General features: G+C 38.3%; 1 protein-coding gene across 1 annotated transcript in view; it reads left to right on the forward strand.

The window, feature by feature from the left end:
* ITGA8 (integrin subunit alpha 8) overlaps positions 1-19428 on the forward strand; it is a 201830-nt gene that overhangs the window by 99689 nt on the left and 82713 nt on the right. The window contains exons 15-21 of the mRNA XM_031652474.1: positions 4415-4460; positions 7230-7337; positions 12445-12500; positions 12904-13058; positions 14316-14453; positions 14946-15013; positions 16371-16518. Of these exons, the coding sequence (XP_031508334.1) occupies positions 4415-4460; positions 7230-7337; positions 12445-12500; positions 12904-13058; positions 14316-14453; positions 14946-15013; positions 16371-16518 (719 nt within the window). The remainder of the gene's footprint in view (positions 1-4414; positions 4461-7229; positions 7338-12444; positions 12501-12903; positions 13059-14315; positions 14454-14945; positions 15014-16370; positions 16519-19428) is intronic.

Consider the following 19428-nt stretch of genomic DNA (forward strand, 5'->3'; position numbering starts at 1 on the left):
CACATATATAACAGATATGCTACATACACAAACTTCTATACTTATGTGTGTATAGATGGAAGCAGCATAGTGCTTTCCAAAACCAACCACATATTTTGAAAAGAGAAATTCATTCAAAACACAAACCAGCCAATCAATTCTGCTCCCCTGGAGAGATCTGACAATTTTAAGCTCCAGAGCGTAAGTACTTCTGGCTCTTTCTAGCAGGCATAGTTCCAAGGTAGTGTCTAAAGGCAAGCCTACTTTTGTGGTAGGTAACTGTTTTCTTGGCCTCTGAATAACTGTGACCACATTCTCATGAAGAAAATTGTGGCTTGTGTTGCCAGTTATTTTATTTTTCCAGAGTAGGAAAAATTCCCACCCTAAGGCACAGGAATTAAAGTTCCTAAAGGAAAAGCCCATGTCTCATTACTGTTGGGAAGGTGTCCCTCAAATTCTCACCTATAATGACAATCTAGTTTTGATGGAGACTTTATATTACTTTCTAGGATCTGGAACGTGTGTGTGTGTGTGTGTATGTATCTGAACACCTTCAAGTACACATGCAAAACTCCAGCAGAATTTAGCTGCAGCTGACATTAGTCAGTTTTAATTAATTGTCTCATTTTCTTCATCTCTAGTGTCTTAATTTATTATTACTTATCCTCCCTATTTAATCAGGCATTTATGAAGTATCTGTTCTGTATCTGGCACTGTGCCTGGTAACATGCATGCCAAGGTTATTTCTTTCTTCATTTATTTCAACCCATACCATTCCGTGAATATTTGAGGATGTGCACACATAAAGATTCCTGCCCTGGAAGGGCTTACAGTCTTACTTTCTTTGCCATTTCCAGAGAATCAATTCTTAAAATTCGCCTTTTACTTATAAAATGTCTAATCTTATTAAATAAATATTTCACCTTATTTGGAGCCAAGAACAAAGTACATAATTCCTCGTGAACCAGTTTTCATAAAAGAGCTCTCCTATCTGGTGTCATGTCAACAGATATGGATTCAGACCAGGGCCACCTGTGTTACACTTGTCTAAATATTGGGGTTTGTAATTACACAGGAAGAACAGAGCTCATGTTTCTTCAAATCAGTAGCTCTTTTTTCCTCCAATTTAGAAAAAAAAAAGCACTCATTTGCTAGAAGAGACAAATGTAACAGAAAGAATACATGTAAAAATAGTTGAAAAATTGAAATTCTGATATAATTTATCATTATAATTTTAATAACTGGTAAACTTAGAAATTTTGGCATCTGGCTTCAGAGATTTAAACCCTGACAAAAGAATGTTTTATTCCATGAGTCGTAGGTGGCCAAGGTGTACCCGTTCGCTTAACGTGTTCTTTAATTTCATGAATACAGAACTCTTTAGATGACATCTGTTTGACTTATTTGAACATCAGCATGCACGTGTTTTTAAATATGGAGCTCTGGAGTCAAATTCCAAGTCTAATAACTGAATCTGATTCTGTATCCATAAAACCTAAGACATCTGACAGTGGTTTTGACCTGGAGAACTTTCAGATCATTTTTTTTTTTTTAAACAAGTGTTATTGTGTCTTAGGTTGGGTTGTCCCAGAGCAGGCGTTAAGATAAGGATAAGAAAACAAGCAGTGTATTTAAGAAATCCTGAGAAATACTGGTAAAGGTAGAGAAGAGAAACATGGAAAAGAAGAATACAACAAAGGTCATCATCAAGCTAGTTGCCACTGTGGGCAATCAGGGCCTCATCTGGCTGGTGAAAGCAAAGTCAGAGAACAGACCTCAACTATCCCACTTGACTGAGAAGGAAGTTGGGCCACTCACTTTCCAATTCCTACCTGTAACTGACTAAAAGCCATTTTCAGGGACACTAAGCCCTCAGGGGGAGAATCACCTGCAGTCTGTCTCTGTTCACATGTACGTGTATTAGTCAGGGTTCTCTAGAGGGACAGAACTAGTAGGATTGCTGAACATATAAAGGGGAGTTTATTAAGGAGAATTGACTCACATGATCACAAGGGGAGGTCCCACAATAGGCCTTCTGCAAGCTGAGGAGCAAGGAAGCCAGTCCGAGTCCCAAAGCTGAAGAACTTGGTGTCCGATGTTGGAAGGCAGGAAGCATCCAGCACAGGAGAAAGATGGAGGCCGGAAGACTGAACCAGTCTAATCTTTCCGCGTTCTTCTGCCTGCTTTTATTCTGGCCGTGCTGGCAGCTGATTAGATGGTGCCCACCAGATTCAGGGTGGGTCTGCCTTTCCCAGTCCACTGACTCAAATGTTAATCTCCTTTGGCAACACCCTCACAGACACACCCATGAACAATACTTTGCATCCTTCACTCCGATCAAGTTGACACTCAACATCACATGTGCAAAAGGTGGATGCCAAGGGAATACGGCTATAAATCATTTTTCTATACAAATCCCATTACACCGATTTAATTCCTGAATTAGTTTCCATATGGAGTGGTCAAATAGGACCTCCTTCCACCTTTGTTTTTTGTTTTTCTATTTTCATTCCCGTTCTGCTAGAATTAACCAATTATAGTTTCAACTGTTGTAAGTCTTCTTCTGTGGCCCTTATTTCTACCAAGTTCAGTTTTCTTTTTCTCTTTTTAAATTTATTTTAGATTCAGGGGATACGTGTGCATGTTTGTTACATGAGTATATTGCATAAAGGGGTTTAGGCTTCTAGCATACTCATCGCTCAGATATTGAACATTGGACTCTGTGGGTAATTCTTCAACCTTTATCTCCCTTCCTCCTTTCCCACTTTTGGAGTCCCTAGTGGCTATCATTAGCATCTTTATGTCTATGTGTACTCATTGTTTTAGCTCCCACTTATAAGTGAGAGCATGCAATATTTGATTTTCTGTTTCTGAGTTCACTTAGGATAATGGCATCTGGTTCCTTTCATGTTGCTGCAAACGGCATGATTTCATTCACTTTTACGGCTACATAGTAATCCATGGTGTTTATGTACGACATGTTCTTTATCCAATCCACTGTTGATGGACACTTGGGTTGGTTCCATGGAGGTCCAGTTTTCTTACATCTAAATTTTACTCTGCAGATTTAGCCATTGTTATTTTTATTTGTGTTTGATTGCTTCTACCAGGGACAGCCATTGTAAATGAGATTAAGAAAAGTCCGCCCGGGCGCGGTGGCTCACGCTTGTAATCCCAGCACTTTGGGAGGCCGAGGCAGGTGGATCACAAGGTCAAGAGATGGAGACCATCCTGGCCAACGTAGTGAAACCCTGTCTCTACAAAAAATACAAAAAAATTAGCCGGGCGAGGTGGCGGGGCCTGTAGTCCCAGCTACTCGGGAGGCTGAGGCAGGAGAGTGGCGTGAACCCGGGAGGCGGAGCTTGCAGTGAGCCGAGATCGCGCCACTCACTCCAGCCTGGGCGACAGAGTGAGACTCCATCTCAGGAAAAAGAAAAAAAAAAAAAATAGCCGGGCATGGTGGTGTGTGCCTGTAGTACCTACTACTCAGGAGGCTGAGGCAGCAGAATCACTTGAACCCTGGAAGCGGAGCTTGCAGTGAACTGAGATCGCGCCACTGCACTCCAGACAAGGCGACAGACAGAGACTCCGTCTCAAAAAAAAAAAAAAAAAAAAGCCAACAGTTTGACCTCTATGTTAGCCAATCACTGAAATAATTCTGAGCACTTCCCCTTACCTAGTCCATGATTGCTCAACCGCAGTCACCCAGGTCCACCACTTACCTACTTGTGTGAATGATGTTAGGAAATTTATAGTTTAGCCTTCATAAGTCTCAGTTGACTCATTTGCAAAATTGATTCTTGTTAGGAATCATTCAAAGGAAATCCTTTAAAAGGACTCCTGGCATACAGCGTTGTTCCATGTGCTATTTATTAGGATTGCTGTTGTTACTTTAGATCGTTATAATATGTTAGTTATTTTATATACTACTGATTGCTTTGCCAGAAGTATACTCACCACCCACACTATTTGTAAAGAGCAAACGTTTGTCAAAATGACAATCAGAATGTTCCACTTCTGGGTTAACAATCCTTCCTCATAGGGTATTTGCTGGTGAGAGTGATAACAGGAAATGTATAGTGAGCCTGGTACCTAGCAGACACTCACCACCTGACTTTCCTCTTTTCCTTCCCTGGGGATATGTGCCTTGAACCTGGAGGATAGGAAAAGTGATGCGATAATGAGTTTCTAGAAATTAACCTTCCTAAGCACAGAGGGGTTTGAGATCTACGGATGGACGTTTTATCAAGTTGGTTATAGCGAAGCTCCAACATCCTTTCCAAAATGTCTTAAGAAAGGTGTGACATCTCTTCTAATTTTGTGGCTCTCCTACCATCAGCACGTAGGGGTATTCTATGTGCTACTTACAACTTTGAACTTAGTAAATTGTTTCTGTACGATTCATGCATGCATTCTGTGTTTTTGTCTTTTTAAGATTTGATTGTGGGTGCATTTGGAACAGGAAAAGTCGCTGTTTACAGGTACGTTTTTGATAGTATTCAAATGTTTTTCTCATTGTTTAAAGTACATTTTCTTGTTAGTTTTGCCTTAAAGAGCACATTCCAGTGATTTATTCTGGTGAATACTTAGATGCTCTTTTTAAAGTCTAGAGGTATTTTTTGCTCTCACTCTTTTTTTTCTTTGCATTTTTACTCTCATACTGCATGACCAAACTTCCAGATTTTATGAACATAATGTTAAATAAGATATGAAAACGAAGCAGATCATATAAAATGACCCACTTTTTAGATCTTACTGTATTTGATTTATTCTCTTTGCTTTGGAAATGCATTGAAATGTTCGCTTATAAATAAGCGGTGCAGGGTAGAAGAATGTTACTATTTATCCTGGCTTCTATAATCAAACTGCACACTAAGTTAGAGAATAGAACATTCCAGGAGTTGGTAGCCTCCAAAGGCAAGTATTGAAAACAGTTCAAATACAATAGCTACGGATTCCAAGCCTGGACATTCCATACACTCACTGACTTGTAATCTTGGGCAAGTTCTTATCACTTTCAGAGTTTCAGATTTCTGGTCTGTAAAAGAAGGATAAAAAACAATATTTATAAGGTTACCTTTGTTCAAAGGATTCAGTGAGAATATGCATGTGGCGTACACAGAATAGTAACTGGGAGAGAGGTGGTGCTCAACTTTAGCTTCTTTAAAAAAAAAAAAAGTTTTATTGCAGGACACAGTGCCTCATGCCTATAATCCCAGCATTTTGGGCAGCCTAGGTGGGCAGATAACTTGAGGTCAGGTGTTTGAGACCGGCCTAACCAACACAGCAAAACTCCATCTCTACTTAAAATACAAAAATTAGCCAGGCATGGTGGTGCATGCCTGTAATCCCAGCTACTCGAGAGGCTGAGGCACGAGAATCACTTGAACCCGGGAGGTGGAGGCTGTAGTGAGTAGAGATTGTGCCACTGCATTCCAGCCTGGGAGACAGAGTGAGAGATTCCATCTCAAAAACAAAAAACAAAACAAAAACAACAACAACAACAAAAAAAGGTTTTATGAGAGTTCAAGACACTAGGTTAGAATATCAAGACAAAAGGGCGAGGGCATACCTGGGTGTACTAGGTGCATAGTGCTAACGTAGTCGGCTCCCAGAGAGATTCTAAGGTTAGGTTTCCTCAAATAGGTAAGTTTTCTTCTTCATCAGTCCCAAGACAAACTCAAAGAGGGTTGATTTGTACCAACCATGTCCCACTTAAGGTTCTAGAGAATCAGACAGTCGAAACCCTCGAGGTGTCTGTAGTATGGGGCTTGGATTTGCGGTGGCCGTGGAGTATACCACTCAGAGCTGCTGCAGCAGAATGGGCATAAGGCTCAGCTGCTCTGCTTTCAATCTGCCACTTTCATGCCAAGGCTGTGTTTTCCATGAGCTGCTCCAAGACAATTAGCCAACACAACAAGAACACAAATGCAGACCTGTTCTTGCAAGACATGGAACTCCTCTCATGGGCAAATTTGGATCAAGGACTCTCCGTTGCCCAGGCCAGAACTTTCTTATCCAGTCCTCTGTCCTTCCCTTGATCCTTCCAGGGATCAGAACTCCCAGCCCCCTCCACTCTCTTCCCACTTTTCCTCATAGATGTTTGACCCCAGTACATCTCTTGCATATCTAGTTCCGTTTTATCATCTGCTTTTCCAAGGAGTGGAACTAACACAGTATTGAAAGCAGAATTATGTAACAAAATACAGAGAAGTGGCATGAAGGAACTTAGGAGAAATCCCAGCAGGCCCATTGCTTATTGTTTAAAGCAGTGATGTAAACCCATTCTGCCCTGAGACACAGCCGTTCCTCTTGTTGAGGGGAAACTTACCCAACATGGCTTCATTTCTCCCTGTCATTTGGGGACTTTGGCTTCCAATGATCATATCTTGGAACGAAGCTTTAAAATCTGCTCCATTTCCTTCCCCCATGATTTATTAATACTTTTTTGTTTTGTTATTCTTGTCTGGGTGGCTGCAATTGAATTACTTATGCTCTATCAGCCTCTCTCCTCAAATTTGGCTACATATTAGAATTATCTGGAGAGTTTGTTTAAAATTCCAATGTCTGATCCTTACCCCATAAGTTCTGGTTCAGTTGGTGTGGCAGGGCCTGGGCATAGAATTTGTTTTAAAGCTCTTTAGGTGATTATATTGTGCAGTCAGGATGGAGAACCACTTCTCTGGCTGATGTACAAAATTATTCTGCAAACCCACCTTCATGTATTTAGCTAAATTTGCAAAGCTCAGCTTGAAAACTATCAATGGAAATTTAAAAATTATCAATGATAATTTGCAAACTTCAAGTACTCACAAAATTAAAATTACCAATGAAAAGTTGCAGACTTCAAGTACTCACAAACACGAATGGCTGTAAGATGATGTATTTCATCAGATACGGATGTAGATATGCTAGCAGATGACAAACAATATTTCACAGCAATATTTCCTTAATACTGGGAGCCCACTTCATCAAGAAATTAGGTTTGTGTATGCAACTTTGCCTGACAGACCCACAGCACTCTTTATTTGTGTTTGTGTGCTTCCAGATGTGTTTTGAGGTAATTAGCTGAGTGTGGTACCCACCTGTTCATGCAGTGAGCAAAATTCTTGGCACAAATGCTAAGAATGTTGGCAATGGCCTCTGAAGTATTCTATCTACTACTGAGTTCAGTATGCAGTGAAGTGGGCTTCTCCCTGCCTATCACCTTTGTGGTTTATTCAAACAAACGCTGCATTTTCTCCCTGCAGAGCAAGACCGGTTGTGACGGTAGATGCCCAGCTTCTGCTGCACCCAATGATTGTCAATCTTGAAAATAAAACTTGCCAGATTCCAGACTCTATGACATTTGCAGCCTGGTGAGTTAGTCCAGTGCTTCTCAAACTCCAATGTGAATTCACATCACCTGGGTATCTTGTGAAAAACACAGATTTGGATTCAGTAAGTCTGGGGTGGGGCCTAGATTTTGCATTTCTCGAAAAAAGCATCAAGAGATGCTGCTGCTGCTGGTCTGTGGCCCAAGTTTGAGTAGCAAGGAGTTCGTCTTTCAAGAGAACCTATGATATGGTGCTGATCTTTGGCTATCGACTTACCATTCAAAGGCTACTTCTCTAATCTGCAGACTCTAGGTGAGAGGAGACGTGTAAAAACATTTGGGGAAATTCCCAGTGAAACAAATCTTGGAGATTGCTCTTAGATTCTTGGTGTACTGAAATAAACACGAACCGATGTAAAAATATAACAAAATACCTACGCTCTTACATTTTTGGCATATGCTTATAGATACTGCTTTTCAGGCTCATCTAATGTCTTATTTATTTATTTACTTTTTGAGATGGAGTCTCGCTTTGTCACCCAGGATGGAGGGCAGTGGCACAATCTCGGCTCACGGCAACCTCCACCTCCCAGGTTCAAGCTATTCTCATGTCTCAGCCTCCTGAGTAGCTGGGATTACAGGCACCCACCACCATGCCTGGCTAATTTTTGTATTTTTAGTAGAGACAGGGTTTCACTATGTTAGTCCGGCTGGTCTCGAGCTCCTGACCTCAGGTGATCCGCCTGCCTCAGCCTTCCAAAGTCCTGGGATTACAGGGATGGGCCACCATGCCCAGCCGATGTCCCTTTTCTAACTAGTCAATTTACCGGGTTAATTTACTGGGTTTTCTATGCTGACAACAGATACCAGTTTTGTAACTTAGCATGCACAACTAGATAGCAGGAACACATTATACAAGTAAAGATTTTTGTGCCATAAACTGTATTTTTGTGTTCATCATTAAGAATAGTGATTGAATTATTCCTTTTGCCTGGATGATGGAGGCTTTGCTTGGACTTTCAGAAGCTGGCTGATACAGCTTCTGAAAGTGTTCCTTCTGAATTTTGTCAGCCATCTGATGGGAGTGCAAGATGGAACTTGACTGTAACACAGCTCAAGAAAATACCACTTAGTTTCTCAATACGTAGGTCCTCCAGGGTTAGAAGTCACTATGTTGGTTAATACCTTCAGGGTATACCCTCTGAAAGATCAACAAATCCTTGAGGTGTTTAATATTTTGCCCTTATTTTTCAGGAGATGTGGTCTAACTCAGACAGTATTTTTGGTTTCTGAGAATGTCAGAATTGCAGAACTAACCACTCTTGACCCAGAGAAGTTATTTCCAGCCAATTTTAACATGTTGTTGATGGCCTTTTGACAGGAGTTCATACTGGAGTCAAAGCTTTTAAGGGTGGATGGTGGGGACTTAGAGGACCCTGAAGAATTCTTTGAAAAACATCCTATTGCTGGGAGCTGGGGAGTGTGGAGGGAGCACGTCCTCTTCTTTAACTGCTTCTGAAAAGAGTTGGAAAATGCCTTGGGCACATTTTAAAATGGTTTAAAGTCGTAAAATATTATAATGAAAACCTGATCTGAGAAAATATGTTGGAGAGCCAGCATTTATCCTTACCCATGCATGATTAAATGAACAATGAACTGTGAGAATTGCAAGTTGTTCATGAGTATTAAAACTTCAGTATTTCCCCCAAACAGGCTCATGTTCACACCTTCATAACAGAATGGACTTCTAAGCTGAATTCTTTGAATAAGCACATGTGGTACACTCTGATATAGAATGTTGTTGTTTTGAAATAGATACTTGCTTCTAAGGGGTTTTAGTTTAATGGATGTTTTTATGAGATTGAAGTTTTGGTGTTTTGTTTTGTTTTGTTTTTCACCAGATTAATAGTTCTGTTTGGTTTTATGGAAAGAATATTACTTTTTAACAAGAAAATGTCTGTCTAAATGTCTGTCTTTTCATGAGCCATTTTCTTACTGCATTTAATCATATTATTAAGTTAAAGTGCAGTTTGTTATGTGGACAAATGTATATCCCTTTACAATTATATTTGTTTCTATTGCATACATTTTTCTGGAAGAGGTCTTATTTTCACATGCAAAATTTGTGAATGGTGCCTCAGAGTCTCAGAAGACAGAAAGTTAACAGCTGATTCAGTCTAGAATGTGTTTCTTTGATTCTCTTTTTTCTTTATTTTAGGAACTTAATTTAGTTTTTCCAAAATGATTGAAAGGTCTCTGTTGATTTTCTCTGCTGTTATTTGTGTCTGTATTTGATATAATCTTATATCACACATCTGAAAACTATCACATAAACTCTACTTGGCAAACAGTTCTTCACTTCCATCGATGTGGATTTCTGTGTCTTTCAAACAGCAGTGTAGTTTTATAAAGTGACTATCTTTAATTGGCATTTCTAAGTTAGAAAAAGAGGGAAAAAGCCAGCTCAATAAATATTAATATAATTGGCGACTAACCATTTATAAAAATGAAAAACTAGCACATTATTTCATTTTAGAAATGTAAACGTGAGTAATTACCCACTTGTCCAACCTGATTTTAAAAACTTGTCGGATGTGAGTGACTATGTGAAACCTGCTATTTGCTATCACTGAAATAGGATTGAAAACTGAAGAGAATGTAAAATGAATTGCTTTGTACTTTTAAATCATGTTTCACCTTTATCTCATTTTCTCTTCATCATAGACTGCTATGAGCACAGTCACATCACAGAACCATTATTCCAACCATGCTTGGGTTGGGACTAGCCTCAGAAGATCATGTAGTATATCGCCCTGCCTTCTGGCCATATCAAAAGCATTGTCCATAAACAGTTTAATTTAGAACTTATATAATAAGGGACCTGGGTTGTTTTTATGGTTTTTTTTGTTCCAATCAGACCTATTTAGACTAATGGGCCATAGTGAAAATGACCAATATTTCTAGTTTGAAATTTTAATTCTAATTTAATCAAAGTTTACAGCTTTCCCTAATGACCCAAGTATACTTTGTAATTAGCTGTAGACCTTCAAGTGATCCTAATTCTATACTCTATATGACCCATGATGTATGTGTGCTTACATATAATATAGTATATATGTTTTTCTAAATTCAGAATGAGCACATCAATGCACTACTGTAAAATCTTGAAATTTTCTTTATAGATCAGAACAGAGTGTTTGAAAAATTATGACTTGACAGACTCTTTTCCACTAAAGTGATCTATGAACTGGCAGGTTTAGGTTGGAGTACTATTATTGAGAATTCAGCACATTGTAGCAGTGATATTACACTTGTATGAAAAAAAATTTAAGTCGTCCAGTTGCTGATGATATTCAGATAACAGGAAGAGAGAGCCGAGAAAGAAACAGAGATTTATACTGACATGTAGCTCATAAATAAATAGTAACCCTTTAGCTGATAACATCATTTATCAACCATACACCATCTCATAAGAAAAAAAAAAAGATATTCATTTGCATAACTTTATTCCTTTTTAAAAATTTGTTATTGCTTTTGAATTTGAATTGTTTGTATTAAACATGCTATATCTAAAATGATTTTAATATATATGTTGATAATTTCATTATAAATAGGAATATATTTTATTGGCCTATGTCTATCTACATAGTTAATGATGAATAGAAAAAAAGATCATTGGCCGATTTGAACATACACCCAAATACTTCCAAAAAGATTGGACACAGGAAAATTCTAATTTTGAAAGCCAGGTTTACTACAAAATTGAAAGGTGTGATTAATTCTTCGTCTTTCTTGAATAATTCTAATTGAAGCAGAAGCGAGTTGGAATCAGTGATTTCTCTGGGGAAGCGGAATAAACACTTATAATAGCATAGACATTTCAGGAAACTTTTAGCTTAATGGTATGTGGCAAATTATTTACCCTGAGGGGAGACGTTGACTGAGGTCACGGTAGATAGATGAATCCCAGATGTGACACTTTTTCATTATATTTGACACAGGAAGCTGACACAGAATTAAAGTATGATTGGGGATTATTTACTCCCTTTGAATTCTGTAGAAATACCCAAATCATACTATGGTATTTTACTGGTAAAAAGTTTATGATCGTCATTAAACCCTACTTAAGTATTTTCTTATATTTTCACTTTCCTAGAAACGAGAAAAGGCCCCATCTCTAGTGATGGCTGTTAGGGCTTGGAATTTTTCAGGGAGAGGTGAGCACATTCATTCAGCAAAGGCAGCCAGGGAGTCAGCCATCTCTCATTCCATCTGTAGCCACAGACCAAAGCCAAGTGCAGATCAACCTACAAGCCAGTGCAGACATTGCCTTGAATGGTAGTCATCACATGTTCAAGGCACAACTCCAAAGTGTCTCTCATGGACATCTGCCCTCTCTTGATTGTCTTTATTCCTGTATCATTGTGCCTACCTAGCTTGAGACAGCCATGCTAAGCTTCCTATTTCTCTTTCTCCCCTCCCTCTTCTCGTCTCTACCTCTAGTCTTACCCCAGCTGTAGCAAGGTTCTGCCAAATTCCATCTCCCTCCAAGCAGAGTGGCTCTTTTAAGTTAAGCATACCATGTGCTCCATGCTTCTGAAGATTAAATCTGTATTTTTTAGCATGACTTTCAAAGCCCTGTTCCTCAGCGATCCACCAAGCCGGCCTTGTCTCCTAAAACTTTGCCATCTTGCTCAGTGCCCCGACTACACTGAATTTCTTCAATTTTCTCAAATGGGTCCAGATTCTTACTCACCTCCAGATTTTACCTCTAGCTATCTTCTTGCTGTGCTGCCTAATTCTTCTCTCCCTGGCACATGGAAGATACTCACTTGTATTCATTGAATAAAAGCAACAAGTAATTGCTTAATTGAGCAATTGATTAAATCAGTTAACCTCCTGTACTATTTTCCAGTATTACGTTTCATGTAATGATAATGTCACTTGTCTTAACTGTATTAGTGTTGAGACCAACTGGTAGAAGGGGTAGGTGTGTGTGCGCGCGCGCGCGTGTGTGTGTGTGTGTGTGTGTATAATTGGAAATATATAGAGAAAATGATATTCATTATCTGGGATGAGGTAAAGGAAGGCTTCTACTTTAGATTCAAAACTTTATTAACCAATAAATTACTGACTATTATTTTCTATAGCTTTTCTTTAAGAGTATGTGCATCTGTCGCAGGCCAGAGCATTTCAAACACAATAGGTAAGCACGTTTTCATTTTTACATTCTTATACTATACTAAGAAAGTTGAACAGTAACCATTTCTCTGCACAGACCATATAAAATGAAAGAACCCTTGAGGAATACCAAGATGTCTATTGCATATATGGAACCTTCTACATAAATATTACTTCAGTACTTGGTAATACTATTATTTATAAGAACATGTAATTATAGGGAGAATGACAACTTTTGTAAAACCATTATAAAACATTTTTAGCTTGGAGAGTATGTTATAAAATTTTTCCAGTTCATCTATCATGCTTGATCTCAACTATGAAAAATAAATGTTTCTTGAATAAGCAACTTGAAATGGAAATTCATCTCTCTGATAGAGCACTGTGTTCACTGAAGACTTTTTCTCTACTTTACTTCTGTTCTTTAGTCTTGATGGCAGAGGTGCAATTAGATTCCCTGAAACAGAAAGGAACCATTAAACGGACACTCTTCCTTGATAACCATCAGACTCATCGTGTCTTCCCTCTTGTGGTAAAAGGGCAGAAATCCCACCAGTGCCGGGATTTCATCGTTTACCTTCGAGTAAGTATGCCAGAAAGACTCCTCTGGCCACTCACTTTCATATCCGAATTCCAACCATTTTTCTCCATTTAACCATCATATTTGTCTGCATAGACCCCCATCCGTCTGTTTTCATTTTCATAGCAGGAAACTTTATTTTAGGGTCAAATACTCTCCTCTTGACCCTGACTTCAACTAACCTGATGATGTGTTGCTATTAATTTCTAAGGCTTCTTTTCATTTTGAACAAAATCTTTATAATGGCATTCAGTTCACATGGTTTTCATTTCTACCCACCTCCTCCCCAAAAAACATAAAAGTGCAACGTAATTTATGTGAATTTTTCTCCTATGTGAGTATGTCTTGTTAGATTTTTATCAATGCACATTTCAGAGCCAACTCAGGAAAACATTTAGACATTCAAAGCTTTTATTAGAAGTAATTTATAATTATCTTCTTTAAAGTAATGTATTTTTACAATGACTTCAAAACCTACCAAAATTTAAAAAGTAAAATTATTTATAACACAATTACCTATCTTCACCTTGCCAGTTGTGAGGTTGTGATAACTGTCTCAATTTCTCTTTTCCATTAGGGGGCTTAGTTAGCAAGGACCATCCTAGGGAAGATCACAGATTACAATCACACTGAAGAATGAAAAGTTGGATACCTGACCCTTGATTGGCATACAATTGAAGGGTGACATATCCACCATGTGTTTAGTGCTTGCTGTTTGGGCACTTACCCCTCCCTACTAAAGGAATTCTGTTTCTTTTTCCCAAGAGAACTTCAAATGTCCTGAAGGTGTTCTGCAGTTCATGCAGGCAAGGGCTTAAAAAGATGATGAGAGGAAGAGAATCAAGATGTTTTCTTCTTCTGAGCCCCAAGAGAGAACTCATAAATTCTGGCAACCTCACGAAAACAAAAGTCCAAATTCATGGTGGTTTTTGTGACATTTATGGTATACAAGTGTAATCTTTTACTTTGCAACTTGACCAATTCTGCATGAGTTGTTGAAGGTCTGGAGAACCCAAAGATTGGCTCCAGAAGCATGTTTCAATGAAGCCGCAGCTCTAAATGATTTCATCACTGCACGTATATTAGGTATGCTGGCAACTATATGCCACATAAATCAGCCTCCATCTAAGCCTGCTGCAAAGATGATTATTTCATCATTCACTTTCATTGAGTAAATTCCAGTGTTGCCTGACTTTTGCAGACTGACATCTTGCAGCTATTTCATGGAGCCTCTGTTGAGTTTGTGATTATTTTTCCTAGGATGAAACTGAATTCCGAGATAAATTGTCTCCAATCAACATTAGTTTGAATTACAGTTTGGACGAATCCACCTTTAAGGAAGGCCTGGAAGTGAAACCAATATTGAACTACTACAGGGAAAATGTTGTTAGTGAACAGGTAAGTCCTTGCGGTCTTTGACGGTATTTTCTCAAGCAGGCTCTCTGGGGTGTCGTTCTTATGGCTTTAAGACTAAAGCCAGCTCCTTTCATTTTTATTTCTGCATGCAGACATGGAACATTTGGGAGTTTTCCTACCATGTTTCCTGAAACACTGCATGATTGTGTTTTTCGGAAGCCTTTCCTCTTGTGCAACCAAGATTTAATTTGTTCAAAATGTGGCTGTAATGGAAGCAATACAGCCTGTAATCCTCAAGCCATTGCCAGAGTTGCATTCTTTACAGATATTTCGGAGTGCATTGGAATTGGGCTATTATGTAAAGTGGCCTATATTGGGAGATCGCCATGAAATGTAGGCTATTGGCTTGGGTAGAGTCATGCATAGTGAGACGAAAGCTCTGGTTCCATTTGTGGCACTATTCAGAATTTTCAAGAAAAAGGGTGTGATTCAGATTTTCCTGGATTGTTCCTGATGTGTGTTTATACAACACAGGCTCACATTCTGGTGGACTGTGGAGAAGACAATCTGTGTGTTCCTGACTTGAAGCTGTCAGCTAGACCGTAAGTTTAAATAACTAAATGTGTGCATTCTATGTAATGGAATTAGAGGTATTTATTTAAAGGTTCTCTGGAGAAAGTATACACTTCCAATGACCACCAAAAGTATGCTGCGTGAAATTCTTGAGCTTGGCTACACTTCGGTAGCCTGTGGTTTGGGTCAGTTATTTGGCATTGGTGTCAAATGGCACACCCTAAGATTTTGCCTGGGCCATTTCATCTTTCAGCAAAACTGAAAAAAAAAAGTTTTTGTTGAAAGTAAACTTATTGATGGGGTGGCTCGGGTTATATTTACTTGCCTCAGTCAAGTAGACAAAGGATTCAGACAGGCAGGTTCCATCTACACCCTCAACCAAACGTTTTTTTCAGCACCCCATGACTCAAAGGCATCCTTAAAACTGTCAGAACAAAATTAATGTTAACTTACTGAACAAATACTTAAATAGCACTCTATGGAGTAAAGCAGAAGGTGTCACAAAATTGAAAAGAATCAAAGGGCTTCACAGTTGCCAGTAATGGACGCCCCCATTCCAGCACTGGAAATTGCACTGTATTCTGTTATGGGAAGACATGGACTAGGATGTAAAACATCCTATGGTCAAGAAACAGATTTGTGCTCCTTTTCCTCCCAGGAACTATCTCACTGCCAGTGTTTGGAATGTACTTGGTAACTTCTCAGAGGGATTTCCCCCAGATTTCATAATTTACCAACTTCAAATGCAATCGCTTTGAGTAAAGGTAAAAAGTACAATAGGTATTTCCAAATATTGGTTTGATTTGCAGTTCTAAGTGAACTACGTCTCTTCAAAATACCTTGAAATCCTCTATCAGTGATTTAAGATCTTATCGTATCTGCCTACTTCTTCCATCTCATTATTTCCTTTGCATTAATCTCTCCCTCTTACTTTCTAGACCACCTCTCTTCCTTTTATTTCATTGTCCATTTTCTTCCTAATGTATGTTTTCAGTGAAGTGCTGAAGCTGCTTCATTTTGGCTTGTAAGTGAAATGTTAAATTTGCAGGAATTTTGTTGGTAGATTGTTAAATATGTTGGTAACTTGAAATTGACCACGGTGCATGGATTTACACCATTGGAATCTGAAAATGTTATAAATCAATACTTTTTTTTTTTTTTTTGAGAACTGGTTGTTAAACATTTACCAACACACTACTAGATGTTTTCCTGCCGTTTTTACCCAGAGATGATTATCTTGCCTCTTCCTACCATCTCTTCATGATGATCCATCTTCTTTTTTTGCATTTGCCATTTTTCTTTTCCTCCTTAATAAATCCTTAAATAAAATATTCATGAAGCCAAGAAGTAGAGTACCTAATACTTCTTTCTAAACTGCATTTTTAGAGATAAGCATCAGGTAATCATTGGAGATGAAAATCACCTTATGCTCATAATAAATGCAAGAAATGAAGGGGAAGGAGCATATGAAGCTGAACTCTTTGTAATGATACCAGAAGAGGCAGATTATGTTGGGATCGAACGCAACAACAAGGTAATGCCTGCAAATTATTGGAAGTCAAGAGCTAAGTATATTTTTGAAGTCAAGTAAACGTTAAGAAGGGCCATCTTAGCTGAGAGTTTCTTCCTCAATAAAAGACAGTAAAATGATACCTTCTTTTGTTAAATCACCACAGCAATGAGCCATGGAGGTGGGGGGAGGCTTACACAGTGTTAATATCTTCTTTGCCGTAGTGCAAAGATAAATTGGCCAAAGATTGAGAGCTAAGGCAAAAAAGAGAACAAGACTGACTGAACGAAGAAGCTTACCAATGCGATCAAAAAGCTAAACTTCCAAGCTAATTCCCTGTCTTCACTGGCTTTTCTAGCCTTGCGTTGAGTTCTTTCAGTTTCAAACACATGTCAGGAAGCCTGGTTTTCCTTATTGGTTAGGGAGGAAGGTCCAACCAATCCCTGCTCAGCACTGATAACAGCTTGGACCGGCACCGGAAGGGGAACAAGGTCCCTCCCCTTTCTTCTTGGTCCACGTTGTCAGAATTATGACCAGGAACAGCCTGGTCTTCCTCATTTGCCATTCCTCAATGCCACTATTTGTTTAAATGACAACAATGCTATTTATAGTCTTCCCTTTCCTTATCAGAACATGAATCTTCCCATTCAAAGCATCCTCCAGTTCTGCAGTGTCCTTAATCACTTGGTCTAGAAAACCATTATAAATACATTGTAGTATAACAGAGAAAGCCCCTCAGTGTCGGAAATACACAAACTCACAATTAAGGGTAAATCCCAAGTGTCACGTTTCCTTCACAGGATGAGGTGTAGCGTAGGTGCTCCTTAAATACTTGCTGATAGTGTTGTTCATTTAGCTCAAATGTATCAAATGTCTACTAGTTTCTAAATACCACACCCCCTGAGGACCTCATCCATTTTAATGATTGAATAATTTGTAATGAAAACTAATTCTTCTAAAGAGTTGTTAACAAACTGTTGTTGTGATGTTGGTATTTTAAAGACATTTAAAAACTTAGGGAATATAAAATTCTCTATTCACATTTCTAGTCTCATTATTTCTTTTCGTTTTAGTTGAATCCTTCTTAGTAAAAAACAAAAAAATTTAAAAATCCAGATGAGTAATGATAGAGCATCTTTAACACTGGTTTAAAATCCTTATGAGTTTCTGTTGAAGAAATATATAGGAAAAAAGAAGCTCCAAAGTCATCAAATGTTATACATTAAATATGTCCTGCGGTTTTGTGTATGTTAGTCATATCTTAATAAAGTAGTTTTCTAAAAAATAGTCCAAAATTATTCCTAACTCTTCCATGTTAACAGTGAGGTTGGATAGATAGAAAAAAACATTCCATTTCTTTTCAAGAGTATTTGCAACTCTCCACTCAGCTTTCATTTCCCTGCTATTTCAAACATGAAAATCAATATAAACCCTAATTTCTCCAGTAAGTAGTTTTTATAATCATCCCATTTTCTTCTTTCTTGAATTAATTGTGTTTTTTTGTTTGTTTTTTGTTTTGTGTGATTTATTTATGTATTTATTTATTTGAGACAGGGTCTTGCTCTGTTGCCCAGGATGGAGTGGAGCAGTGTGATCATAGCTCACTCCAACCTCCAACTCCTGGGCTCAAGCAAAACCCTCATCTCAGCCTCCTGAGTAGCTAGGACTACAGGTGTGCACCACCACGCCTGGCCAATTTTTGTATTTTCTGTAGAGAGGAAGTTTTGCCATGTGGGCCAGGTTGGTCTTGAATACATGGGGTCAAACAATCCACCCACCTTGGCCTTCCAAAGTGCTGATATTATAGGCACGAGCCACCCTTGCCTGGCCAATTATGTGTTTTGTTTTTTTTTAAATCTTCATTTCTCTATTAAAGTCACTTTAAGATAAAAATAAATAAGTAAGAATAAATGGAGTAATTATACACACAACTTATAAAAATGGTGTTTAATAACCACTTTGATTTGAAGATGTCATTTCATAATAAAATCTCTAGAAGCAAAAACAGAAAACTGTTGCCTACAGATACTTACGTGCAGATAATGCATGAAACAAACAAAAACGAAGTTTGAGTGTGTTTTGTTTTTAATATTCTGGAGCTCCACTCATATTTTTATTTCAGTTCCCTTCTTTTCACTCCACCCCCGACTTTTCTCAACAAAGGACCTATTCTGAAGTGTTCTTTTAGCAAAACATCCAGTTTACTGTTGGTTTTGTTGCATAGAAAACACGGGAGAGCACTTAGGATTCTATCTTTGGCTGTAAACATTACAAGGGACATTATCTGTAATCTCGAATGATCCCTTCACTACTTTTTTCTCCGTCAATTTCCCTTTGGCAGAGACTTCCCTCGGTCTTTGAATTTTACGTGACTAAGCCACATTCTAATTTCTTCCTTGTTTTGAAACAGTTTGAGGTTTGTATACCTTTTGATTTCAACTCAGTTCAACATATTTTAACCATTGTTTCCTCAAGGGGAAAAATATTAGGCATTATCTGATTGTAAGGTTGGCTATTCTTTTGTTGAAAACATTTGTCTTTTATTATCTCTTGCTCCAGAAACCTTAGTTGAGCCAGCCTTTATATTTCCTTTTGGTGATTTTTCTCCTTAATTTTTCTGTGAAAAAGGTGTATGTGTTTTATATTTATCATCATGATCATCATTATGATTGTAGTAAGATACACATAAGATATAATTTATCATTGTAGCCATTTTCAAGTATACAGTTCAGTGACATTATATTTACATGGTAGTGCCACCATCACCACTGTCCACCTCCAGACCTTTTTCATCATCCCAAACTGAACCTCTGCAACCCTTAAAAATAATTCCCCATTGTTCCTTTCCCCAGGCCCTGGTAAGCACCATTCTACTTTCTGTCTCTGTGAATTTGGTGATTCTAGGGACCTGTTATCATCTCTTCTTCAATCTCT

This window comes from Papio anubis, chromosome 11 (assembly GCF_008728515.1).
Source record: "Papio anubis isolate 15944 chromosome 11, Panubis1.0, whole genome shotgun sequence".
NCBI classification, from domain to species: Eukaryota; Metazoa; Chordata; class Mammalia; order Primates; family Cercopithecidae; genus Papio; species Papio anubis.